This window comes from Cnephaeus nilssonii (genome assembly GCF_951640355.1).
Source record: "Cnephaeus nilssonii genome assembly, chromosome: 17".
Classification (NCBI taxonomy): domain Eukaryota; kingdom Metazoa; phylum Chordata; class Mammalia; order Chiroptera; family Vespertilionidae; genus Cnephaeus; species Cnephaeus nilssonii.
In genome coordinates, this window is record NC_137088.1 from 36,155,618 (window position 1) to 36,182,524 (window position 26,907).

A 26,907-nucleotide genomic window follows, 5' to 3' on the forward strand; every position below is an offset into this window, starting at 1 on the left:
TCCCATCTCCCGGGAAATGTCCACCCACCCACACAATTACTGCAGGTAATGTCTGCGGATTCAGACACCTCCCCAACAACACTCGGCGGCAGCCTTACACTGGTCAAACACCTCCGGGGAGGAGTGCTCACAGCTTTCAGAGGTACTTACAGACAATGCTGCGAGACTAAGCTCTTCCTTAAGCACATTTGAAACCTGCCTTTTGATAACCTCTATCCATTAAAGTTCATCTACTTCAGCTGTTGAAAGCTCACCTGTTCCCCCTGGAGATGTCTGCTTTCCAGGCTAAATATACTCTTGACTTAAGATTTTTGCAAACACCTTCTCTTTTGTTAAAAATAAATTTTTAAACTGGGCATCGTTTTACCAATCACTTCTTGCCCTAATAAGCAACTAGGCATGCTGACATGTCGTCAACGAACAAGAAAGCATTTCTCTCAGCTGTCCCTTTGGGGAACCGCTAAAGAGCTCCACTCTGGCTCCCAGCGCCATTAAACGCCCACAGAAGCCGGGAAGGGCAAGACTGGAGGAAGGGTCAGGCTTTTTCCACGGGTGAGGGCAATATTAACTGAGCAGAACAAGGATGGTGCCCCCACAGGACAAGGGAGATGGGTCAGATTCCACTTACTCCCAAAACTCCATGACGGGAGAGGTGGCATTCTGCAGGGACACATGGCTGTGGTTGCTCATGTTCAGTTTCTGGAACTCCACACATTTCTCTACAGTGGAAACAAGACAAGAAATACAAGATTAACCTCCACAAGGGCTGGATCTTGGAAAACATTCAGAGCCGATGGAGCAACTGTTGTTCCAAGTAAACATGCCTCAAAGAACAGTGGGGGTAAAATCAATAACTTACAAACAGTTTGAGAGGCGTGGTCTGATGGATTCAAACAGGAGGAAAAGTTGGGGGGCGGGGCAGGGAGCCTTTTCTCTCTTATTCTCACTCAATGTGTCCTATCAAACTTGCTTCCTGCCTTGTTCCCAAATCTCCTTCCCCTTTTCCCACTTCCCTGTCAAAGGCTTGTCCGATTCTCTAAAGTTATGTTTCTCAAAGTTCTTTTTTTCTAGAGTAAAAAACATTCTCAGACACTTAAGTTTGACATGGTATTTTTATTAAGATAATCATTAATCATGCACAAATAAATAATGAGTTATAAAATCTTTGCAATTATAGTATGCATACAACTATAAAACTAGAATTAAATTTACCAATAAATACCAACTAAACTACAGACCCAATACAATTCAAACTGATAGCATAAAGCAGGTGTGTAAGATAATGACATTTTGTAATATTAAATGGATTTCAACAGAAATGAACTGACAGGCAGGAGGCAGGGTCTATATTGGGCTTGGCTTGCCTATTTTCCCATGCACTATTTGAGACTCAACTCTATCACCATCTTTCTCTGTTCATGCTTTTGCAAAACCTTTATTCCTATAACTTGAGGTGTTCTCAACTGGAACTTTTTTTAGTACTAATGCACCATTCATGAATTAAATCTCTCTGCTCTTTTCCCCTGGGCTGCCATCATCCTATTTACCAAGAATACATCTTTAATTGTAAACACGAACAAAGTCAGGCACTGAAATATCCTGACTGTCCTGTTATAAGGTGTTGCGCAGATGATCCAGAACCTTTGCATATTTTTAGAACAGCCTCAAAATAAATACACGCAATTAAATTATCACGGAGGGCTCACAGGCCTCCAAGAATATGTCCTTGAATTTCAATTTGATAAACATCTCTAAAAGATCCCTGGCCAAAGAAAGGTTAAGAACCAGGGCCCTAAAGAGACAGTGAAAAGTCCACAAAATGCCAACCAGAGAGGGAGCAGGGCAAAGCTATGCAGGGCTAGAAGCTAGTTCATAGCACTTTCTAGGCCTAATACCTGCTGTTCCTTCTGCTGGTGACCAACATCCTACCCTATCTAGCCATAGCTCAGCCTTTAGGATGACAGGCCACTTCCAGGGGCAACCTAACTACAGGGATGGTGAATAGCTTAAAGCATGTATGCCAGTTTCAGTCAAAAGGCAGTAGCTGCCTAGAGCACTGCTGAGAAGGGTTCTGAGGTCAACACTAACAATTGATTAGTGATATCTGCTCTAAGCATAGGTACCACAGATATGAGTTTATATGAATTTGCCTTCTCTGGGTTATGACTCGGTCCTGAAAGGATGACAAATTGAAAAACAAATAGCCAATTAGAATCTAAAGTAATCTAAAGTTATTTACTCAAGCGGTAGGGTGGGATAGTGAATTCAAATATCTACCTGTGTTGGACAGGTAAAGTAAATGAGCAAAGTGGACTGGGTGAGGATTGTGGTCTCATCCAAAGGTAACAGCTGCCTCTCTGCTGCAACCATTGCTGCCAAGCAAGAATGTGGGAATGTGGGTCTGGTGTTGCCAGATCTTTTCAATTTTTTTCCAGAGAAGCTGGAAATCTGGATTTTCAGGTGAAGTCTTCTGATATTTCAATTTGAGCTGTCAAATAATTTTTTTATATTTGCTGGTCACTGACCTAAAGCCTAATTGGCTTACTGGCCCTGTCTGCAACCCCTCAGCTAACCCCTTCATTTTACAAAGGAAAATCCAATGCCTAGAGAAGCAGGGCTGAAATTGGAGGCTGAATCCCTCATGACCCCATTCTGCCCCCAGAGGGCTCAGTCTCTGTATTTGGCAAAGCGAAGAAAAAGCATCATCATCTTCTACCCATGCCGATTCCTGGACCAAGGCTCAGCTTAGGTTTCAGTACTGCAACCCACAGAACGGACCCAGACCCAGGGCATAATGACCTTCAGTTTCAGTGGAATCTGGACTCACAGAGAGAGGCCAGAGGTCAGGATTGATCTCCAGGACAAAGACACACCCCCAATTCCAGGTCCCCCACCAGGACCAGAAGAGAGACCCTCCCTGAGGGCATACCTGTGTTCCACTCATGCCCACAGGTGGCCCAGGGGAGCTCGGTGGTGAAGCAGTTGCACAGGTAGAAAATGGCCCATGCCAAGATGATAATGTAATATACATTTAGATGGGCCTCAATCACCTGTGTTGCATAGCCAATGCCTGAAAGAACAAGGAAAGGGAATGACGTAAATCTCTGTCCACCTCACATAAACAGTTCAGCTACTCTTCATAACCTGACATCACTCAGGCATAATTTTATTTCCTGATTAACTCAATCTTTACCTTCAAATAAAGGGCAAATTTTTCTCCAGCATGTAATGCCACCTTCACTCGTGAACTGTCCCAGAGCCGTTTCCAGGAAAAACACGGGAATTCCACAACAAATAAAAAACACCACATAGGGAATCAGGAATGCTCCTGCAAGAACGCAAAATATGGGAATGAGGTTAAAATTGCTCCCACCATTTTTATGTTCAGCACAAGAAATCTTTAATAAGCACCTACTACAGGCAAGACAAAATATTCTTTTGTCTGAGCTTGAATTCAGGTGGCCAGGATGAGGACCAGAGTCAGAAAATGCGGGCCTAGGCTTGTGCCCTCGGCTACCTGTTACCCTGGGTGATCTATCTCACATCTCCCTGCCTCAACTTCTTCCTCTGTACTATGGGGCTTTAATACCTCATGTCTACGCCACTTATCTCACAGAATCATTGTGTAGATAAGATGATAATGTAAAAGAAAGCGTTTCATTGCTTGATTCTTTTGTTTTTACATTTCACCCTCCAGCATAGGTCAAATTCATTCTCTCTGAATGTTGCGTCCTTCCTTTTTATTCTAAAGTAACTTCCAAAGGCCAGGTGAGGGAACCCCTTCTTCTATTTACTTTGGAAATGACCTGAAAAACAGCTTCTCCATAAAGAAAAGTAATCTTAAGGAGATATGCCATATCAGGCGCCTATACCCGAGGCCCAGGTATGAAGTTGAGTTATAAAGAGTTTGCAGCAAGAATCTGTCCAGAAAGGCTGGCTTTGGATCAGTCTGAGAAAAGACCACCATAAGCCTTAGTGCTCCTGTTTTGAAACACAATACCCACAGCCTGTGCCTTTCTGTAAAACAAATTAAATAACTGAGGTGAACATGAGCTATTATAACCAGAAAGGGATTTTTCCAAATCCCTCATTCTCTCTCTTTCTCTAATAACAAAGCATGAAAAACACATGCCATTCCCCACCATCTGATCTCACAAATGAAGGCTTTAACTGAAATTGCTTTTTGCTAAATGAAGTCTCTCTAACTGCAGGATCAATAGCAACAATTTTGATTAATCCTGATAATAGAACCATATCCACCAGGTTTTGAAAGGTTCTTAGCTTTTCTGTGCAAGACACTATTTTTAAAGTTTCACATTAGAAAAGAAATACTTTAAACTACCATTAAAATCTATGAGTAGAGCTGTGTGGATATTTTTTTAAAAAGGTAAACAGTTGATAAGCAGATACCCCAACAATATTAGAAGGCCAAAAGTGTTTGAAAGGGGATAAGAGGGTGTTTGCTGCATTTAAACTTAAGTGATTAAAACAAGCTGCAAGCAGCTTTCCTAATATGCTATCATTTACCTGTGAATCCTCTAGAACCTAACAAATGACACTATTTTAAAAGCATTTTGGCCTACATATCCACAAAGCTAGTAATCCTTAAGGTGACTGTCTCAATTAAATCAGGATATCTGTGTACCCAATGGAGAATCTTGGAAAGCTAGAGTTTTTTTTTAAAAAAAAAATACTAATTTTAAACTTTACTCACCACAACCTTTTAAATCTGTGGCAGAATTTGTTAATTAACCCAACTTATCCTGTTTTCTGCTTTTATAAATGCTTTTAGTTTTGGCATAAAAATTTCTGGCATGAAAATGTTATGCTAAAACAATTTTTGTCTGGGGCTATTCTGAAGGGTTTCCACGTGTTTCTAAGCAGACATGTAGCTTATGATGGCTGAATCTGCAGAGACAGGTGGGATCCACGGCTAAGGGTGCAGGGCACATTCAGGGTCCCCCAGTCCACGGCTTCTCTGCCCCTTGCCAAGCCACTACACCGGCAGCCACGTCATTACCAGTGTAGAGCAGGCGTGGAGCACCTGTGCCTTCAGGATGCATGTCTCCAAAGAAAGCGTTCAGGCTAAGCAGTACCCTTACTGCTTCCCCTACAGCTGCTCACACATCAAATCCTGCTCCACACAGCCCAACAGCATGGTCCCTGCCCGCCAACTCTAAGCTACTTTCACTGAGGTCCGGGGATCTGCTGGAGAGGCAGGGAAACAGCAAAGACAGAGGAATACATAGATACAGGCTTTGCCTTGGGGAAACTATGCCACCCAATCAAGTTTTACAAGGTCCTTTGCCTCAGACCTGCTGGCTGTTCTGATAATAATGACAGGTGGAGGTTCTTGAAGTCTGGAGCCCATTTCTTAAGCTGAGAGATTTGAGGATTCACTGCTGCATCTCCACTAAACTTATTTGGAAATGTTGTTACTACTACAAAGGATTATCTCATCGCCGTCCTTTCCCGGGCCCCAACCCCCCAATCTCTAAGCATCTCCTAAACAATAAATCAATGTTGTTGCTATTTGTTGTGGGTGGTTGTGAGACCAGTAAAAGAAACTGCTTGGTGCCAATTCTTCCACCAGAGAGGCCCAAAACGAGGCCATAGAAAGGGCCTTAAGAGCAAATGAAAGACTGGGCAGGAAATCAAACAGCAGTGCCTAACCAAAAAGTACTTCCTGTTATCCGTCTAATCCTACTTTAAAAACAAGGCCTTTGGTATCAGAACGCCGTCGTTATCACTTACTGAGTGACTTCTCTGACCCTTAGTTTCCTCACCTGCAAAATGGGTGCGCTGAAAGATTAAATGGGAGGCTCAGCATGGAGCCTGGCGTTTCAGTAAGCGCTCAAAAGCGAGCTCCTTTTCCTCGTGGAGGTTTCCGGTTAGGAAAGCTGAGGCTCAAAGGGGTTGCCTCCTGCCCCCAAAGGCAGAACAGGTCGCAAAGGCAAAGGCTCCCGGTCTGGGCGGCAGACAAGCCATCACGTGCCAGGCCGGCAGGCGGCTCATGGAGGTGCGAAGAGCACGTGCGCATGCGCGCTGGGAAGGTGAGCCTGGCGGGGGGTAAGCTCCCGCGCCAGGTGGCCGAGAGCGGGCATTCCCCTCAGGGTCCCGCTACACGCAGGCGCGGGAGGGGTCTCGCGCTCACCCCAGGCTTCCCCGCACCCACCGGGCTAGTTCCTCCTTCCTGCACCCTCTCCAGGGCCGCGCGCCGGCCACCTCACCTCCTCCGTTCTTGTAGCACAGGTAAGGGAAGCGCCACACGTTTCCAAGCCCGATAATCTCCCCGGCCACGCTCAGCACGAACTCCACCTTGTTGTTCCAGTGGCCGCGCTCGTGGACCGCCTTGTCGCGCGGGTCCCGCACGGTCGCCGCGCCCCCGCCGCCCCCTGGCGCCTCGGACTCCCGCGCCTCCTCTGCAGCCTTCCCGTTACCCAGCGGCAGCGCCTTCTCCGCCGTCATGGCCGCACTGGCTGCCTGGTGCGCCGGGCCGGCTCTGCGCCGCCGCCCGGGGCTGGTAGGCTTTTCAGGAGGCGCGAGCGGGCGGGAGGGGGAGGCAGGGGGTGGAGCTGAGGGGCCGGGCTGACCCGGCCCGGCGCGGGGAAGGGGGCGCGGCGCGGCGGCCAGGCCCTCAGGGCGCCCACGCCGCCTCCGCTGGGCTCGGCCCCGGAGCCTGCAAGCACCTCACGCGCACCGACAGCGCTCCGCGAGCCGAGCGCCATCGAGCACCGTGCGTGCTCTGAGCTCCGTGCAGGCTCTGAGCACCTTGCGTTCCTTCCCGTTCGTTGTCCCACCCGCTGGCCGCCTAGGGACAAGAGTGGGACCGCCCATTCAGGCCTAGGCTGGGTTCCTAAACCAAGCCTGGAAGTTCCACCATCTCTGACCTCCAAAGGCTTGAGCCACGGTGTCTCATCTCTAACCAGAGCAGTGGGCTCTAGACCAAGCTTCTCCCCCTTGAAAGTGCACACCGAGCACCTGCGGGGCTTGTTCCACTGCAGTCAGTCCCCTGGTCCAGTGGGTTGGGCTGAGCTGGAGCTTCCGCCTTTCTAACAAGCGCCCAGGTGCTGCGGACGCTGTCGGTCCAGGGACCACACTGGGAGGAAAAAGGAAGTAATGAACTCTTGGTTTCTCCCCCATGCTCAGGGACTGGGAGCGCTCCGAGGGTGGGGACACCAACAGATCTTGTTCATCCTGGTGCCCAACTGCTCTAAACACAGCGAGTCAGGGCAGTTAAGTGCTACTGCCAGAAGGCAGGCAAATCTAAGTTGATCTCATGCTCCACTTATCTTAGTTGTGTGAAGTCATCTGACCACTCTGTGCCTCTATTTTCTGATCTGCCTTTCTTATGGGGTGAGAAATACTTATAAGTACTTATTACTTTGGAAGTGCTCAGCGACTATCATACAATGTGTAGTCACACACATACACTAGTTGTGCATATTCTTGTTTAATGCTGGTCTCCCCACTCGATTGTGAGGATGATATACAGGGTGGGGCAAAAGTAGGTTTACAGTTGTGAGTACTAGTACCTGAAACACAGAGCTTATTCTTGTATTCTTATTTATTGTGCACTGGGGGGAGGGGGTGTTACTCAGCCCGGCTGGTGCCCTTCCGCGGGCTTAGGCAGGGAGCGGGCCTAAGCTGGCAGTCAGACATCCTTAGTGCTGCCACGGAGGCAGAAGAGGCTCCCACCACCATGGCGCTCACCAGCCCTGAGCCTGGCTTCTGGCTGAACGGCACTCCCCCTGTGGGAGTGCACTGACTACCAGGGGTCAGCTCCTGCATTTGAGGAGCTGACTGGTGGTTCTGCCATTTGGTCTATTTGCATATTAGCCTTTTATTATATAGGATTGTATTATTTTCCATACAAACAACTGTAAACCTACTTTTGCCTCACCCTGTACATTGTTTTGTGTATTATACTAGCCACAGAGCCTAGTACAAGACCTAGCATATTTACTGAGTAGGTGTTCAGTAAATATTTGTGGAAGAGCAAAAGAGGAAGGAGGGGAGGAAGAAAGAAAGAAGAAAGGGGAAAGAATGTCAGATCTCCAAGGGGCTATAAAGATAATCCGATCCACCTCCGTCATTTCCCAGCCCTGGAGAAGTCCAGCCAAGTGAGCGCTCACTAAGCCACCCACTGTGCTCTCCATTCCCGGGGGCTGTGTCAGAGAGAGCCTCCCTGTCTTGCAGCCTTTCCTATCCTTCTGGCTTACAACTGCTCAAGTCTCTTCCCATCTCTGTCCCCTAGAGAACCCTTCCTGCCATCATCTTCCCCTTTCAGGTCTCCTCCCTCCCCTGCCCCTCACTATCATATTTCTTGAAAGAGTAAGTTTACACGCTGCCAGCCCTGTCTTCACCTCCCACTCATTTCTCAGCCCACGGCAATCTGGCACCCACCCCCACCACTCCTCTGAAAATGCTGTCTGTGAATCCCGGAAGCCCTTTTAATTTGGCAAAGCCTATAGTTCCTTGTCCATCCCCATCTTGCCTGACCTCTAGGTAGCGTTCTGCACTGTTACTCCCTTCTTTCCTTCTTAAAATTCGCACTTGCATGATTTCCTTAACACTGCCTGCTTCAGCTGCAGTTTCTTTCCCTGCTTCTCTGGTCTTCCTATCTCTCCTCTTAAATTTGGTCTTCCTCATGCCTTCAACCACCCAACTAAATGCTGGTGGCTCCCTAACCTATATCCCCATGTGTTGTCCTGGATGTGATCAAAAGCAAAGCTGCTGCAGAGTGTGAGGGTGAGAGTAAACAGAACTTAGGTAGATGTGGGTTCAGATTCAGGCTCTGCCCCTTATGTGTTATCTCTTGTCTTAGGCCCCTTCTTTGCTAGGTAGGGTTACTATTAGTTCCTACCTGAGGGGGTGGGTATGAGGGCTAAAAGCCTTGGGCAGCAGTAGGTGCTCTGTAAATAGTAGCTATTACTTTTATTGTGAAGATGATGACAATGATGTCGGTCCCTTACTAAAAAGTCTTCATTGGCCATTCTTCTCCTACAGGGTAAAATCAAATTGACGACCCTGGCTTTCAGAATTACCCCACAGTTTGACTGTCCTTGTCTTCTATATTAGTGCCATTTTTCTCCCATGCAAAATTCCTCATCAGTGTTTTCATTTCCTTTGGGGTGATTCTCAATGCTGCGTACAGAATGGGCAATAAAGGAAGGAATTCATCTTTGACCTTGACAGTCCCTGCACACTGTAGGTATTTAGTACCTAGAGGTTCCTTTGTTAAAATGAACAGCCACATCAAAAGTTAGAAACACATTCCCAACTCTTATTATTGCAATGTTAGGCTATCACCACCGAATCAGTGTAAACCTCCTTTGAATCTAATTACATTTCACCTTGTACTGCTGCTCGGCACAATTAGCTCCAGGAATTGACTTCCTCTGAACAGCTGTGATTCTGTGAGACCTGCTTGGGAAGTAACATTGAACCAGCATGAGAAGGTGGAGGCTGACCATACTCTGGTGGGGACCTGGGCTCATTTATGCCAATGGGTAGTTCTGTGGCCTGGGTATATCCCTTAACTTCTAAGCTTTGGTGTCCTTGGTTCATTAAAACGGTCCTGACTATCTTCATCTTTTAGTATGGTCTTAGAGGTGAAGTGAGACTACATTTAGAGGACATAGTGCATTTACTAATGTCTCAAATTCACCTCTCAAGTTTTAATATTTCTCTTTATGAAAGTTGACCAGGTCAAGTTCCTCCTATTAGAATTTAGTAAGTATATAAAGCCCACTTCTTGAAAAGCCTTATCTGTTTACTCTGTCCTCATCCAGAAGAGTCCACATTTCCCATCATGTTGGCACATTTCTGGACCCTTTCCATTCTATTCTTTCTTTGTTGAGGTGCAATGACCTGAAAAATCACATACTCATGTCCTCAGGGTAGAGCAAGGGTAATATGGGCCATATCTCATTCCAGAGCTAGTCCTGATGTAACACAGCATAGTGTTTAGGGATGTGGACTCTGCAGTCAATACTTCCTGGGTTCAAAGCCCAGCTGCACCACGATGGCAAATTACTCTGATCCTCAGTTTCCTTATCTGTAAAATGAATAGAATCTACCTTTTAATTATTAGGAAGATTAAATGAGTTAGTATTTATAAAGCACTTGGATTTGTGCCCAATATAGACATGTTTGTTAAGTAAAAACCTAAATAGTCCTCTGAGAACAGAAATGACATGACTCCCTTATTCTGTTCTTGGGCATTCAAAGTGGTCAAAGTCTTTTATCTTCTAAAAAAAAGCAATTGTCATCCTGAGGTTCATTTAAATTTTAGCATTGCTCATTCCTTCCTTCACCAAATAATTATTGCTCTTCAATTATCTTATTGATCATAGAATACAAGGCCTGCCCCACTGGTATCCTAAAGCTAGCTCATGAGAGCCAATTATTAAGTTTTCAGGGATTTTGTAAGCCACAATTGTTGGTAGCTTGAAATATGCTATGGTTGCATTTACACCACTGGAGTCTTGCAGAGCTACAAATCACTCCTACACCCACATCCAGCCAGTGTACTGCCCACCATTACAGAAGAGTGGAGAGGCAGATGCTGCAAGCAATCACAGAAATGAATGGAAGGTTGGAGATTCTGATACATGCTGCAAAGGAGGGGTCTGTAGTACTAAGAAAGCTTGTTACTGAGAGATCAGACCTTTTCAAGGAGACCAGGGAGGGTTCCCTGAGCAAGCGACAGATGAACAGAAGCCTGAAGGGACAGGCACAATTAACTAGATGTAGAGGGTATTGGGGGTCCTGAAAGATGGTCACAGAGGTGGAGGCTGGGTGCAGAGTGTAGAACAAGATGTGCCTAAAGGGGAAACATTTTTAGCAGTGGGTGACAGGAGCATATTTGCATTAAGATACTACTGTGGTCATAGTGTGAAAGATAGATTATAGGGCAGGGTGGGGGTAGTGGAGAGGCTACTCAGTGGTCCAGGCAAGACATGATGGTAGCTCAGACAAGGGAGAGAGCAGTGGAGAGGGAGAAATGATGGTGGAGTAGAGTATAGGGATGGTGATGAGACTAAACCCATTGGACTTAACCTGGAACTATATATGGAGGGTAAGGGCGGGAAGGTGTCAAGTATGTCTCTCCAGTTAGGGGAACTCTAGCAGCCTGTTGCAAGGGTGATGGTCCTGCTCCACTTCGGATTTATTCGCCCACTGATGGCTCACTCAGGGACTGAGAAACCAGAACCACTGGACCAGTGCACTCTCCTCAGTTATGTGAATGGCTGCTGGACCGAAAACCTACGTGTCAGAACCAGGATCAAAGAGAGGAAGCAAAAAGGCATCAAGTACCAGAAAGAACTTTTTCCAATCTTCCAGTCTGAATAATCTGCCCCAGGAAATGGAGCGATCCTCAGCACTGGAGATGCAGAAGTGGAAGCTGGTCTGGACGTGGCAGGGAGACCACAAGGGGACTTGGGGTAGGGAATTCCCAATCGTGAGAGTCTCTGAAAACAGTTTTCTGCCTTATCTTCCCTCATTTACTACCACCATACTTTTTTCTGATATATTTCCAATAATGATCTCAATTTTTCACTCTTCCCTGTGTCCATGCCATTCACCATATAACTCTGTAGTACCCTCCCAGCACCAGTTTTCAGGCATCTGACTTGCTTTGGCCACCAAAATGAGGAAGAAGGGATGATGTGCCAGTTCCAAGCCTCAGTTCTTGCCATCTTCTTGCTTCTGCCATCACCATGTGAAGGATGTTTTAGGTTAGTCTGTTGCTCCAGGAGGAAAACAAGACACACACATAGAGCAGAACTGCCCCAGCTGAGGTGCCCCCAGAGAAACCCAGACTGAAGCAGAGGCCCCAGTGATCTACAGATAATGAAAATAAAGCTCAGAGAGGTTGAGCAACTTGTCCAAAATCACACAGTGGATCCAAAATTCAAACCCAGTTCTCTGACTTATATTCTATGACCTCCCAGATCTAACTAGGTTATCTTGTAGCCAGTAGTTTCACCCACATGAATGTTATCTTTGCCTGTTTGATCTCGGTATAAAAAGGAGAGGACAAAAGAGGAAGTTCACATCCTCTTTCTCCTCTAAGCCCAAGAACATTAGCTCAAAAGTTAATCATTATATCCTGGATGCAACCCTGGGAAGAGCAACCCCCATCTGGACCCTGGATCTGTGAGAGAATGCTGTCCAAGTTCCAAAATAGTGATTTCACACTTTGGTTCTGAGCTGCAGTCCTTCTGGAGTTGGGCAGCATCTATGTTTGCGAACACACGTGGTTTCTCATGTTCTGAGTTTTCCTGTGTTTATATCTAATCTCAATATTCTGATTCAGATGTCTAATGTGAGTGGCATGTTACAAACATTCACACTTACCCACAGGTAGGGCTTTCAGGACCACTGCATCTAGCCACAAGGGCTGTGTGCTCAACTCCAGAGCACTGTTCTCATGGTTACTCTGGACTAGTGCAGCATGGTGGCTCTGAGCCTCTTATTACAGATGTCAGCACTGATCCTGAGTTAGCCAGCTGGTAATATGCCATACTCCCTGCTGGCCCCAGATATACAGTGCCTTGTAGCTATATATCCAGGTTGCTCAGATATTTCCTGAGAGGATAAGACTAGAGGCCAGATGCACAAAAATTCGTGCAAGAGTAGGCCTTCCCCCCCCCCCCCCCCCCCCCCCCCCGGCTGCTGGCACCAGCTTCCCTCTAGCACCCGGGACCTGGGCTGGCTTCCCTCGGGCCCCAGCTTCGTCAGGAAGGACATCCGGTCTAATTAGCATATTACCCTTTTATTATTATAGATGCATATAGCCCAAATCATAGCTCTCTGGTTCAGTGTTTCTCTGGTAACAGTGACACTCCAAGTAATGTTTTCTACCACTTTCTTTATTGTGACCCACTACAAAAAAACAATGGGGGGAATTTTTAAAGAAATTTTCTTGGTGTCCTAACATCCTCCTCCCAGAGAGAGACCCACAATTATCTCTAAAACCAACAACTGTGATTGTGATGGAAGGTCTGCTGTGTGTGTGTGTGTCACATGGTGTGTTAAATGCTAGTGATGGCTCAGAAATGGTCTTGGCCTTTCAGTGAGATAACAAACAATAGTTCAGCATGGTAGGCATGTGAAAAGAGTTGGATATGTCTTATGGGAACACAGAGGCCATGAAGTACAAGCTGGAGTTGAAGTCAGAGGAGGCTGTGCCAGGCAGAGGGCACAGTGTAGGCAAACGTATGAAGTTGTGGAAGGTCCCAATGGGCTTGGGGTGCCAACTACTTACAACTGCACTGTTTAGTAGAGTAGCCACCAGACACATGTGGTTACAAGTGGCTGTAAAACACTTTCTGGATCTTGAAGACGTAGTATTAAAAAGAAGAATGTAAAACCTCTCATCAGTGATTTTAAATATTGATTACATGTTGAAATGATAATATTTTGGGTGTGATATTGTGCTTTGTAAGAAATTTGGTCATCTGAATGACCAAATATCTATTTCTCATTAGTATTCAGTCTACAATCATGATTCCTGGCTCACAGCTCTCAAAACCCTCAGAATTTCTGGAGTGAAAGAGCAATACCAGCATCTTTTGACATAATATTTGGTCTTGTCCTCAGTTCCTGAAGTCTCTTGAACACTATTCAGGTCAAATGGGTGTCATGTTATTCATAACAAGTTCCTTTCCACCACAACTGGGTTTATGTTAATGAGATTACTTTTGAAGAAAAAAAAAACAAAACTAAGGATAGGGTTGGCTGCCAGGGTAACCAACTATTAAGAGAGGGTTGGAACTTTTAGTCCCACCTCCTGATTTTGGGAGAGGGGAGAGGGGTTGGAGGTTGAATCAGTCACCAATAGCCAATGATTTAATCAATCATGCCTATGTACTGAAGCCTCCTTAGAAACCCAAAAGGACTGGGTTTAGAGAACTTCTGGATTAGTGAACACATGGAGATTTAGGGAGAATGGCATGCCAAGAGAGGCATGGAGCTCTGTGCCCCTTCCCCATACTTTGCCCTATGTATGTCTTCTATCTAGCTATTCTGAGTTATATCCTTTTAGAATAAGCCGGTAATCTAGTAAGTAAACTATTTCTCTGAGTTCTGTGAGCCACTCTAGCAAAATAATCAAACGCAAGGAAGGGATCGTTGGAACCTCTGATTTAGAACCTGTTTTGTCAGAAGCATAGGTAACAACCTGGACTTGCAATTGGCATCTGAAATGTGGGGAGAGGAGGAATCTCGTAGGACTGAGCCTTTAACCTGTGGGATCTGATGCTATCTCCTGGTAGATAGTGTCAGAATTGAGTTGAGTGATAGGACACCCAACTGGTGTCTGAGGACACCCCCCCCCCACACACACACACATGCATTAGAATTGGTGATTAGAACATTTATTGGGTTGAGTAAAATATATTATTTCAATTAATTTCCTCTTTCTCCTTATATTTTAAAAATATGCCTATTAGAACATTTTAAATTTCTTATGTGACTTACATTATATTTCTATTGGTACTGGTCTAGAAAAATGGGGCAGTATAGGGCAATACATTCAGATTTGAGCCTTTAGTTCACTGTGGGCTTACATGAGCCTTTAGACATGCCCAGTTTGACACACAACTCACAGTACTAGCCACTTCTGTTATATGGCACTCACCCTCTTCACACTGCTAGGTTCTCTGCCTGGCCCCTGAAGCATCTATGCTTTTGACCTTGCTATGAGCACCCGTGTGGTTGCCACCCCCCCCCCCCCCCCACAGAGTGGCAACCAGAGCATTGAGTGTCCCAGCTTTTCTAGACCAGTGCTTTCTAGTTGAGATATAATGGGGGGAAGTCCAAACTCTCATTCCTGGGCTGCCTGGGGAAAATGTTAGACGATGCTGAAAACCCAATCTGACTCCCAATCAAGTAAGTTCTCAGGGGGCTATTTGAGGTCTCGAATCAAAGCTATTGCAAATCCAAGTCAGACATTTTCTTGCCCAAGGCTGTGTATTCAGCCATAGCTTAGAGATCAGGCACCCCCAGGGAGCCATTTATTTGCTTCTCATCAAGACGCAGTTACAATGTGCTGTGCCCATTTCTAACCTCCCATCTGTTCTCCTCTTTGGCGAATGGCAAGGGAACAGGTGTCTGTTGCTGCTCCAAGCAGATATTTCTCAACTGTATTTTTGCAGATTCCTTCGCTCAGTCCACACCACAAAGAGTGTGTGGTTTGTATTATCATTTCCAATTTACATTTGAGCAAATCACCTGAAAGAGTTTGAATGGCCCACCTAGCTTCTAAGTGGGGTTGCTGAGGTTTGGATTTGGGTCTCTGGGCTCCAAAGCCTTCTTTCCACTGCCCAACCTGGCCTCAGTCTTTTTTTTTTTAATATATATTTTATTGATTTTTTACAGAGAAGAAGGGAAAGGGATAGAGAGTTAGAAACATCGATGAGAGAGAAACATCGATCAGCTGCCTCCTGCACACTCCCTAATGGGGATGTGCCCGCAACCCAGGTACATGCCCTTGACCGGAATCGAACCTGGGACCCTTGAGTCCGCAGGCCGACGCTCTATCCACTGAGCCAAACCGGTTAGGGCCTGGCCTCAGTCTTATTGTGTTATCTGATTTCCCAAGCTCCAGTCATGAAGCTCTGTGTCAGTTAAGAGAATGCTGCAGCTGTAACAGATAAACTCTAAAATCTCAGTGCTTTCACACATTTGAGGTTTCTTCTCATTTATGCAAAGCTAAAGCAAATATTTGACAGGCAGCCTTCTATGCAGTGATTCAGGGACCCAGGTTTCACCCATGTGTGTCTCTATCACGTTCAACATGGGTTCCCAAGATCTCTGTGGGGTATCTCTCCATGGCTGCCATGACAAGATAGAATGCAGTTGACATCATCTTGGAGGATGCAGGGACAGACAATACCTCAGGTGGCAATTGCATTTCACTTCTAGGACAGAGACTCCAAATGACAATGTCTTAAAGAGAGGAGGCAAGCCCCTTCTCCCCTTCCTTCTTAACACTGCTGCTCAGGACACAGACATGGTGGTAAGCCACATGGATGAGAGAAATACTCTTAAGGATTGCAGAATATAAGAAAATACCCCAGCCCTAGCTGGTTTGGCTCAGTGGATAGAGCGTTGGACTGTGGACTGGAAGATCCCAGGTTTGATTCCAGTCAAGGGCACATGCTCAGGTTGTGGGCTCGGTCCCCAGCTGATCAACGATACTCTCTCATCATTGATGTTTCTACATTGATGTTTCTATCTCTCTCTCCCCCTTCCTTCCTCTCTGAAATCAATAAAAATATTTTTTAAATGAAAATGAAATGCATTTTTTTAAAAAAGGAAAGAAAATATCCCAGTCCCTGAATGACTGCACAGAGCACAGTCACCACTGCCCACCTCCAGACAGTATGTGAGAGAAATGGATTTACCTCTTGTTTAAGCCCTTGTTGTTTTGGGTACATGTGTCCTATACACAGGAAATCCAATTATTTTTGTCCACAAAGGGCTCTGTTCTGCAAATAGTGGCTAGAAAAAGAGTTAGTCAGCCCAAAGCCCCAGCCTTCTGCACAGAAACTTAGTTGGAGGTGGGGGACAGCAGAGGGAGCAACTCCTTTGGGTACATGATGACATTTTTAAATTGTGGCAAAACATACAAAACATAAAATTTACCATTTTAACTATTCTTAAGTGTACAGTTCAGTGGCATTAAGTACATTCACAATGTTGTGCAACCATCAGCACTATCCATCTCCAGAAAACGTTGATCTTCTCAAATTGAAACTCTGCATTCATTCAACATTAATTCCCAATTCTCCTTCCCCCAGCTCCTGGCATTTCTGTCTCCTTCCCCCAGCTCCATTCTACTTTCTGTCTCTATGACTTTGATGTCATATAAGGGGAATCATACATATAGTATTTGTCCTTTTGTGTCTGGCTTATTTCATGTAGCATAATGTCTTTACATGTTGTAGCATGTACCAGAAGTCCCTTCCTTTTGAGGTTGAATAATATTTCATTGTATGTATAGATACCACATTTTGTTTATTCATATGCATTCATCCATTGATGGACACTTGCGTTATTTTCACCTTTTAGCCATTGTGAATAATGCTGCTATGATCATGGGTGTACATGATCTCTTGGGTGGGGGGAGATCTCTGTAGGAAGGGGACGATAATGTAGAAAAGGCACCCCCATATTTTTACCACATGGACCTGGAGTGGCATGTAACTTTTCAGCTTACATTCCATTGGCAGGAGCTAGTAAAAAGGGTGTGCTAATATATATATATATACTAGAAGCCCGTTGCACGAAGTTTCGTGCAATAGACCTTCCTTCACCTGGCTGCCAGCACCAGTTTTCCTCTGGCCACCCGCCGATCGATCGGAGCGCCTCCTGCCAGCGCTCCGATCGGTGGGTGGCCAGAGGAAAACTGGTGCTGGCGGAAAACTGGTGCCGGCAGCCATGCAATCAGCCACCCCGAGTTCCGCCACCTGCGCCTTCTGCTGGCCCCATGGGTCCTCCCGCAGCGCGGCCGTTGGGGCCTGCGGGAGGAATGGGGGCGGGCACTCGTGAGTCCCTGCCCCCGCTCCTCCCGCCAGCCCAATCAGCCACCCCGAGTCCCGCCCCCAGCCTCCCACTGGCCCAATCGTGGGCATAGCGGAGTGATGGTTATTTGCATACTTCCCTTTTATTAGGTAGGATATATATATATATATATATATATATATATATATATATATATATATGTGTGTGTGTGTGTGTGTGTGTGTGTGTGTGTGTGTATATATATATATATTAGGTAGGAGATATATATATATATATATATATATATATATATATATATATATATATATAATATATAAAAGCCTAAGCGACCAAATGACTGCTCAATGCAGGAGCTGTCCCCTGGTGATCAGTGCGCTCCCATAGCAGGAGCACCACTCAGCTGACCAATGGGCGCCAGAGTTAGGGCTCCTGGCTGGCAAGCGCCTCTGCAGTGGTGCAAGCCTCTCCCGATCGAGACTGACTGGGCGCGAGCCTGTGGCAGGCGCAGCAGCCAGGATGAGCGGGAGTGGCAGGCAGGAGCGGCAGGTGGTGTTGGACTACCGGTTTCTGCCCGATCCCCACAGGCCATGCCGAGGGACCCCACCAGGGCAAGAATCCGTGCACTGGGCCTCTAGTTATCTATAACAGATTACACTACAACTTAGTAGCTTAAAACAATATGCTTTACTATGTGTGGTTTCTATGAGTTAGGAGATAAGAAGCAGCTTCACTAAGTAGTTCTGGCTCAGGGCTTCTCAAGAGACTGCAGTCAAGATGTGGGCTAGGGCTACCTTCATCAGGAGACTTGACTGGGGCTAGAGGACCTGCTTCCAAGATGGTGCACTCACTTAGCTGTTGGCAAGAGGCCTCAGTTCTTTGCCATGTAGATCTCTCCATAGGGTTGCTTGAGTATCCTCAGAATCTATCAGTGAATTTTCCCCAAATTAAGGATCCAAGAGAGCAAGGTGAAAACTGTAGTATCTTTTATGACCTATTATCAGAAATTGTACACTATTATTTCTGTAATATCCTATTGGCCACACAGGTCAATCCTATTCAGTGTAGGAGGAGACTATACAAGGGTATGGATAGCAGGTGAAGGGGTCATTGGGAGTCATCTTGAAGTCTGACTACCACGGAGCCACCCAGATAAAAGGGCATCTGGGAAATGTCCCTGGGTGGGCAGCCATTTTCCAGCAATAACTACATATATAAGAGGTGATATTTGGTGGACCTCTTGGTCATCTTGGCCATAGACTGCTGTCCCAGAATCTCAGTGGTGTCTCTGACTACTTGTGTGAACTGGACCATAGTTCTCCCTCTGTTCAATGCGCATGTTCTTTCCCACTACCTGGAAACCAGCACTAATATGTTTTCTCTTGGCTCCAAGCCCAAGCCAAGGCCATAAGTGATACTTATTGGTTTAGGTCAAACCCCAGTCTCAGAGAGGCACTACTAGGGGAGGGGCATCGTCAAAAAGTATGGGTGGGAGCTGAATTAAAGGGCTAGGGGTCCAGGAAGCATGTTAGATAAGAACACTGGTTTGGGGGTCAGTAACCTGGGTTAAACCTACTTGAAATTCTTTGTCCTTCGATGAGCATTCACCTCTTGGAGTCCAGTTTCCTGTATAACAGGAAAATAACATTGACCTCATATGGTTATTAGAAGGATTGCTAATCTAATCCAGTGTTTCCCAAGCTTGTATTTTCCCTGTCTCCTTAATGCTTTTTCCATATCTGTATGCCATCTGAAGTATTATCTGATATTTTATTTATATATGTTATTAATAAAGATGTTATTTGATAACATCTTTATTATAAATAATTCATATAATATAATGTACTCATTTAAAGTATATAATTCAATGTTTTAATATATTCACATAGTTGTGTAAGCATCACCACAATCAATTTTTGAACATACTAATTTTCATCACCCCAAAATTCTTTTTTTTTATTTCTTTTTTTTTATTGAGGTATTATATGTGTACATATCTTACCATTACCCCCCCCACCACCACCCCAAAATTCTTTACCCTTTAGTAATCATTCCCCATTTCCCCCCAATCTAGCCCTAGGAAGCCACATATCTAATTTCTATCCCTATGGATATGCCCATTAGGAACATTTCATATAAATGGAATCATAAAACATGTGGTCTTTTTTTCTGACTTTTTTTCAGTTAGCCTAATGTTTTCAAGATTCCTCTATTATGTAGCATGTATCAGCAGTTTATTCCTTTTCATAGCTGAATAATATTCCACTGTATGGATATTCTGCATTTTACTTATCCATTCATTGATTGATGGAAATTAGGGTTGTTTTCAGTTTTGGGCTATTATCCTATATAATAAAAGCCCAGTGACCAAAACGGTGGAACGACCAGAATGACCAGAGACCGGAATACCATGGCCCCTCGCCCCAGCTGGCCCCACCCCCCAGGGAGCAGTTAGGGGCGATCAGGCAGGCAGGCAGAGTGGTTAGGGGTGATCAGGCAGGCAGGTGAGTGGTTAGGGGCAATCAGGCAGGCAGAGTGATTAGGGGCGATCAGACCGGCAGGCAGATGCGGTTAGGGGTGATCAGGCAGGCTAGTGGTTAGGGGCAATCAGGCACACAGGCAGAGGTGGTTAGGGGTGATCAGGCAGTCAGGCAGGCAGAGTGGTTAGGGGTGATCAGGCAGGCAGGCGAGTGGTTAGGGGCCATCAGGCAGGCAGGCAAGCAGTTAGGAGCCAGTGGTCCTGGATTGCGAGAGGGATGTCTGACTGCCGGTTTAGGCCCGATACCACAGTTGGACATCCTCCAAAAGGTCCTGGATTGCTAGAGGATGCAGGCCGGGATGAGGGACCCCCCACCCTGTGCATGAATTTTGTGCACTGGGCCTCTAGTCTATAATAATAAAAGCGTGCCCTAGCTGGTTTGACTCAGTGGATAAAGCATCAGCCTGTGGACTGAAAGGTCCCAGGTTCGATTCCAGCCAAGGGCACATGCCTGGATTGCGGGCTCGATCCCCAGTAAGGGGGCGTGCAAGAGGCAGCCAATCAATGATTTTCTCTCATCCTTGATGTTTCTAATCTCTTTCTCCCTCTTCCTTCCTCTCTAAAATCAATAAAATATATATTTTTTTAAAAAGCATAATATACTAATTAGACCAGACAGCCAAATGACCTTCCAGATGTCCTTCCAGACGACCTTCCAGACGAAGCCGGGGCTGCGAGGGCCGAGCTCCTTGCATGAATTTTGTGCATCAGGCCTCTAGTTTGATTGATGGAAATTAGGGTTGTTTTCAGTTTTTGGCTATTATCCTATATAATAAAAGCCCAGTGACCAAAACGGTGGAACGACCAGAATGACCAGAGACCAGAACACCATGGCCCCTCGCTTTCCCTTTTGTCATCTTTCTCATCCTTTGGGAAACTCCTCAGATTCATGTAAGCTTTTCATGGACATATGTTTTCAATTCTTGGATATAACTTAGGAGTGGAATTGCTGGGTCACATGTTAGCTCTATGTTTAGTCCTTTGAGGAACTGTCAGACTGTTGTGCAAAGCAGCTGCACCATTTTACTTTCTCATTAATGGTGGATGAGGGTTCCAGTTTCTTCATCTGCTCATCAACATTTATTATCTGTTTTTTTAATAGACATTCTAATGTGGTTCATGCCAGCAGCACCTAGGAGCCAGTTAGAATGCAGAATCTTTGGCCCCATCCAGACCTACTGAATTAGAATCTGCATTTTAACATTACGACCAATGGATGTTAAAGCATTTTTTAATTAGACAGTAGAATAAATAATTCTAAGTTAATGATTCAGAAACCTGGACTAAGATATTACACTTGAGTTTATTAATCCAAAACCCTTATTTGAGCAACTGCTATATGCCAAGCTCTGGTAAGTGCAAGCAGGAAGAAATGAATAAGTCCCCATTCTGCCATCAAGAAGGTCCAGGCTAGGCAGAGAGATAGATGAAAAGCCAAAGATCACAGACCTCCCACTGACTTTTTCTGATTGAATAAGTACTTGCTTTATCAATTTTTCTAAAAACAAAATGCTAAGAATTCCATGGTGGCTATTGTGGGTGTTGTTGAATGTCTGTCCAGCATGCTTTCCCTTTTGTCATCTTTTGCATCCTTTGGGAAACTTCTCCCCTGCTTATTTTTTTTTAATTCAAAAATATTTATCGCCTTGGCCTGGTTGGACATCATTCTGTGCATCAAAAGGTCGCTGGTTCGATTCCCGGTGAGGGCACATGCCAGGGTTGTGGGCTTGATCCCCAGTAGGGGGCATGCAGGAGACAGCCAGTTGATGTTTCTGTCTTACATGGTTGTTTTTCTCCCTCTTCTCTCTTTGTCTAAAATCAATAAAAACATATTTTAAAAAAATACATTTATTGACCACGTTTTTATGCCAAGTCCTGTTCTAGATACTAGGGATACGGTGGTCAAGGAATCAGACGAGGCCCCTCTTTTCAGGAAGCTTCTTTATATTCTAGTGAGGAAGGAGAAATAAGTAATATAAAAGAATTATAAGTATTATGGAGAAAAGATAAAAAGGGCAACAGGGTCAGGGGAGAGGTCTCTTTTTGGTAGAGTTGTTAAGAACAGAATCTCTAAAGAGGTAACATTCTTGCCCCAAACCTGAGAAGGCGCCAGCCTTGTGGCAACTCAAAGAATGGTGTTTGTTTGGTTTTGGAGGCTCTCACTCTAATTTGCTTTTCCTTTATATTGACCCCGTCAGTCCTGATCAAGAGAGAGGCTCGCGCTGTCACAGCAGCCCTTGCCAGCCGTGAGCCCCACATCTGGCTCCTGTCAGTTGAGCGGTGCTCCCACTGTGGGAGTGCACTGACCACCAGGGGCAGCTCCTGCATTGAGCGTCTGCCCCCTGGTGGTCAGTGCACATCATAGTGACCAGTCGACTGGTCGTTTGGTCATTTGGTCGTTCGGTTGCTTAGGCTTTTATATGTATAGACTAGAGGCCCGATGCACGAAATTCTTGCAAGGGGCTCGGTCCCTGCAGCCACGGCGGCTGCCTCTGCCTCGGCACCCCCTCCCACCGTGGCTTCGTCCGTCCGGAAGGTCGTCCGGTCTAATTAGCATATTACGCTTTTATTATTATAGATGTTTTAGCACTGGGTAATCAATCACTTTACAAGAGATGGCCTATAGGGGAGAAAACATGATATTTAAAGAATACCAGACCTGCCACTTCCTAGCTTCCTGACCCTGGGCAATTCAGTTCAGTCCATCTTGGAGAGCCTTGCTTTCCCCTTCAAGAGACGACTCAATGGCCATCTTGGAGCATGGAGTGTGATCAGCAAGCCACCTCCAGCTGTCAACTCCTCAGTGTTTGCTTCAGCTGGAGAGAATCCCTTTGCTAAGGTCATGTCTTTCCCAGGGCAGTCTGCATGTAGCATGTAAACGAGGTGGGGGTAAAAAGGTCCAGTAATTTTGGCCAGTTCAGGATGCACTGATGGTCAGGCTGGGACCAGAACTACCCCCAGTTGACCAAGGCTTCAATCAGGTTTTCATCAGACTTCCACTTCTCCCTCTGCCCAACCTTGCTTTCTCCTTCTTCCTTCACACGTATTGATCCCTAACAAATATCTTGCACCCAAAACTCCATATGTCCATCTACTTTTGTAGCACCCAACCTCCAGTACTGGGTTCCAGGACTGGTCTGAGTAAGCAGGTGGGAAGATGTGCTTTTGGAGCTCAATTATTCACAGCCTGGATGGCAAGAGGGCCCAATCACCAGCGGCTGACTGAGCAGAGACAGTGCAATAATTAAAACTGCCATGAGTGGGGAATTGGGAGGGTGGACCTGTGGAAGGAAATGCACTAGCAGGCATGGTGCCTCTGATATTTGACATGAAGGGAGAACTCAGTGTGATAAATGAGATTGATGGCTGTGGTAAGCATCACTGATGCTCTGTACCAAGGGTCTGCAAACTTTTTCCTCAAAGGGCCAGATAGAAAATACTTTAGACTTTGCAGCCCACACAGTCCTCTACAACAATTCAGCTCTGCTGTTGCAAAGCAGCTGTAGACAATATGTAAACAGATAAAGCTTTAGAAAAACAGCCCATGAGCCAGATTTGACCCGTGGCCTATAGTTTGCCGATTCTTGATCCATAGAAAAATAATGAACAGCTAAGAGTAACAGACAGTTGAAAGCTAGAGTTTCTTTTTTGGCGCTTTCAAAAAAGCTTTCATATTTTTTCCTAGCAGAAGAATGAAGTGAGGACCAAAATCAGTCTCCCAGGATATAATAGAGTTAATTTTAAAGACAGTTAAATGGCTCACCAAGGCAGGTCTGCTCAGCTAAGATTATCACCCTACAGCCAATGGTTTCCAGGGGAACAAAGTCCTGATTTATCATGCTGTCTATCCATGCTGTCTATCCATGCTGTTCCTCTTGCCTGGAAAGCTCTTCCCCACTGCTCCTCTCATAGCAGCCTCCTCCTCACCCTCTAGCTCTCAGCTAAATTCCTCTACCTCTGAGGATTTCTCAGGCTGACCAAATTCCCTTTCCAGCACTCTGTTGGTTTCCATTCCACACAGTAAGTCGACCTTTTCTCTGAAGTGTGACCTACAAAAGTGTACAAGTCTTGATTATACAGCTGGGTAAATTTTCACAGGGTGAACCCTTCATAACCCAGATCAAGTAACAGGGCCCCCTCTCAGTCACTACCACTCCTAAGAGGACTACTACCCTGACTTCCAACATTATAGATCACTCTTCTCTGCTTGTGAACTTTACAGAAATGGAAGCCTCCTTATATATACTCTTGTATGTCTGGCTGGATCTTTTACTCAGCATTACCGGGTGAGCTTCATTCATGTGGTTATTGTTTGTTCTTATGGAGTGAATATACTACAGTTTATTTGGTCTGCAGTTGATACACATTTGAGCCATTTCTACTTTAGGCTATTAGGAATAGTCTGCTGTGAACGTATTATGTCTTTTGATGAATGTATGCACATATCCCTATTGGGTATATTCCTAAGAAGCAGAAACCCTGTGTTTGGGTTTAGCAGACCCTGCCAAAGAGTTTTCAAAATGGTTATGCAATTAACACTTTTACCAGCAATGTGTGAGAGTCCTTTTATTCCACATTCATGTCAACACTTAGTATTTTTTACCTTTTAAATTACAGCCATTCTATTGGGTGTGTAATGGTATTATATTGGGTTTTTAATGTACATTTTTACATTTCTTCGTTAAGTAATGATGTTTAGCACTTTTCACATGTCTGTTGACCATTTTGATATTCTCCTTTGTGAAATGCTTGTTCAGGTTGTTTGCCCATTTCCCCCCTCGGTTTTCTGTCTATTTTATTTACTTGTAGGCGTTTCTATTTGAGTTATGGATATCAGTCTTGTCATGTATATGTATTGCAAATATCTTTTCCCAGTATTTGACTTCCCTTTTTAGTATCTCAACTTTAATGTTGTGTGCTTTTGTTTTCAGCTTAAGAGTTATTTACATACTTAAGGGCATATAAATATTCTCTTCTGCTTTCTCCTAAATGATACATTGTTTTGCCTTTCATATTTAGATCTATGCTCCATCTGGAATTTATTTTTGTGTATGATATGAGCTCAGAGGCAGGGTTCTTTTTTCCCTATATAGTTATCACATTGCTCTGGCAATTTCCTTACTAGATAAAAGGCTATCTAGGATATATATTTATCCTTAAGTGAGCTTTGGTAATTTGTGTCTTTTAAGGAATTTGTTTATTTAATTCAAATTGTTGAATTTATTCATATAGATTTATACATAATATTCTCTGTTAACCTCTACTGTGTGTAGTATCTGTAGTCGTGTTACCTCTCTCATTCCTGATATTGAAAATTTGTGTCATTTCTATTTTTCCCCTGATTAGTTTCGCTAGTGGTTTATTAATATTTTCTCCTATAACCAGTCTTTGATTTTATTATTTTTCTGTTTCTATTTCATTCGTGGGCTTTTTTCTATATTTTCCCTGCTTATTTTAGGTATAAGTTCCTGTTCTTGTTTTAGTTTCTTAGAATAAATTTGAATAGAATATAAGTTAGAAACCTATATTATTAATTTGAAACTCTTCTAATATAAGCATGTATTACTATAAATTTCCCTCTAAGCATAGTTTTACCTGCATCCCACAAATTTTGATATATTGTGTTTTTATTTTCATTCAGTTCAAAATATTTTGTAATCTCCCTTGTAATTTCTTCTTTCATCCATAAGCTAATTAAGAGTGTGTTGCTTAGTTTCCTATATTGAATGAGTTTTTAAATATTTCTGTTACTGATTTCTGACTTCCATTGTAGTTCAGGAACATAATTTATATTATTTAAATCCTTTTAAATTTATTACTTTTTATGTTGGTACTGTATCTAGTGACTTTGACAGCTTCACTTATTAATTTTAATTGTTTGCTTTGCCTCTAAAGTTGTGAGCTAGATAATGGGTATTCTTGTTTCCAAGTACAGGAGTAAAGAATGCAATAACTAGGATGTTAGCTGTGCATCACTTTTACATTTTCATTACCTAGTTAAAGAACTTCCTTTCTATGTATAATGTTAAGATATTTTTATCATTAATAAGTGTTGGTTTTATAAAATGTTTTTTATAAATCTTTGAGATATGATTTTTATGTTATTGTGGTGAAGTGTATTGACTGATACTTGAGTATTAAACCATTCTGGCATTTTTCAAATAAACCTCACTCAGTCATGATATATTATCCTTTTAAAAAATATATCACTGTATTCAATTTGCTAATATTTTGTATAGGAATTTTCATATCTCTATTCATGAACAATATTGGCCTACAGTATTTTTTCTGATGACATCCTTGTTTGATTTTGGTACCAGGGTTATGTTGGTTTCAAAATAATATGTTAGGCAACATTCCCTTTTTATTTTGGGGATATGATGATGTAAAATTGGTATTTTTAATGTGTAGAAGTTGTCTCTTAAAAAAAAGAACATGGGACTATTTATTCTTGTGTTGATGTTGGCAAATTGTGTTTTTCAAGTAATGATAGCATAGGGTTCCCTTTTCAGCACAGCAGCATGTACATTAGCTGTTAGCTCACATAAGGCAGAGAGTATCTGACTTAGCATATCAACACACACTGCCTGTGGCCAATGGGCAAAGCCGGGAAGGCATCCCACACTTTGGAGAAAAAAATATGGTGGTATGTGGCAACACTTTCCATGTTGTTAAGTGCATGTTTAAAGATAGTTGGTTTTAGCAAGGTGGGGACATATTTTGGAATGCCTGAGGTACTCTTTTGCTAAGCCTATCTGCTGTGCAAAGATGAGGTGGAAACCATAGGTTGCTAGGCATTTCCCTGGGTCCAAGGAAAACTGATGTACATAGTT

At 44.3% G+C, this 26,907-nt stretch overlaps 1 protein-coding gene across 1 annotated transcript in view; it reads right to left on the minus strand.

Annotated features, from left to right (window-relative positions):
• SLC6A11 (solute carrier family 6 member 11) overlaps positions 1-6,468 on the minus strand; it is a gene marked incomplete at both ends in the record, with an annotated part of 103,501 nt that extends 97,033 nt beyond the window's left edge. The window contains 4 exons of the mRNA XM_079794961.1: positions 629-719; positions 2,930-3,070; positions 3,194-3,328; positions 6,231-6,468. Of these exons, the coding sequence (XP_079651087.1) occupies positions 629-719; positions 2,930-3,070; positions 3,194-3,328; positions 6,231-6,468 (605 nt within the window). The remainder of the gene's footprint in view (positions 1-628; positions 720-2,929; positions 3,071-3,193; positions 3,329-6,230) is intronic.
• Between the last annotated feature and the right edge of the window lie 20,439 nt (positions 6,469-26,907).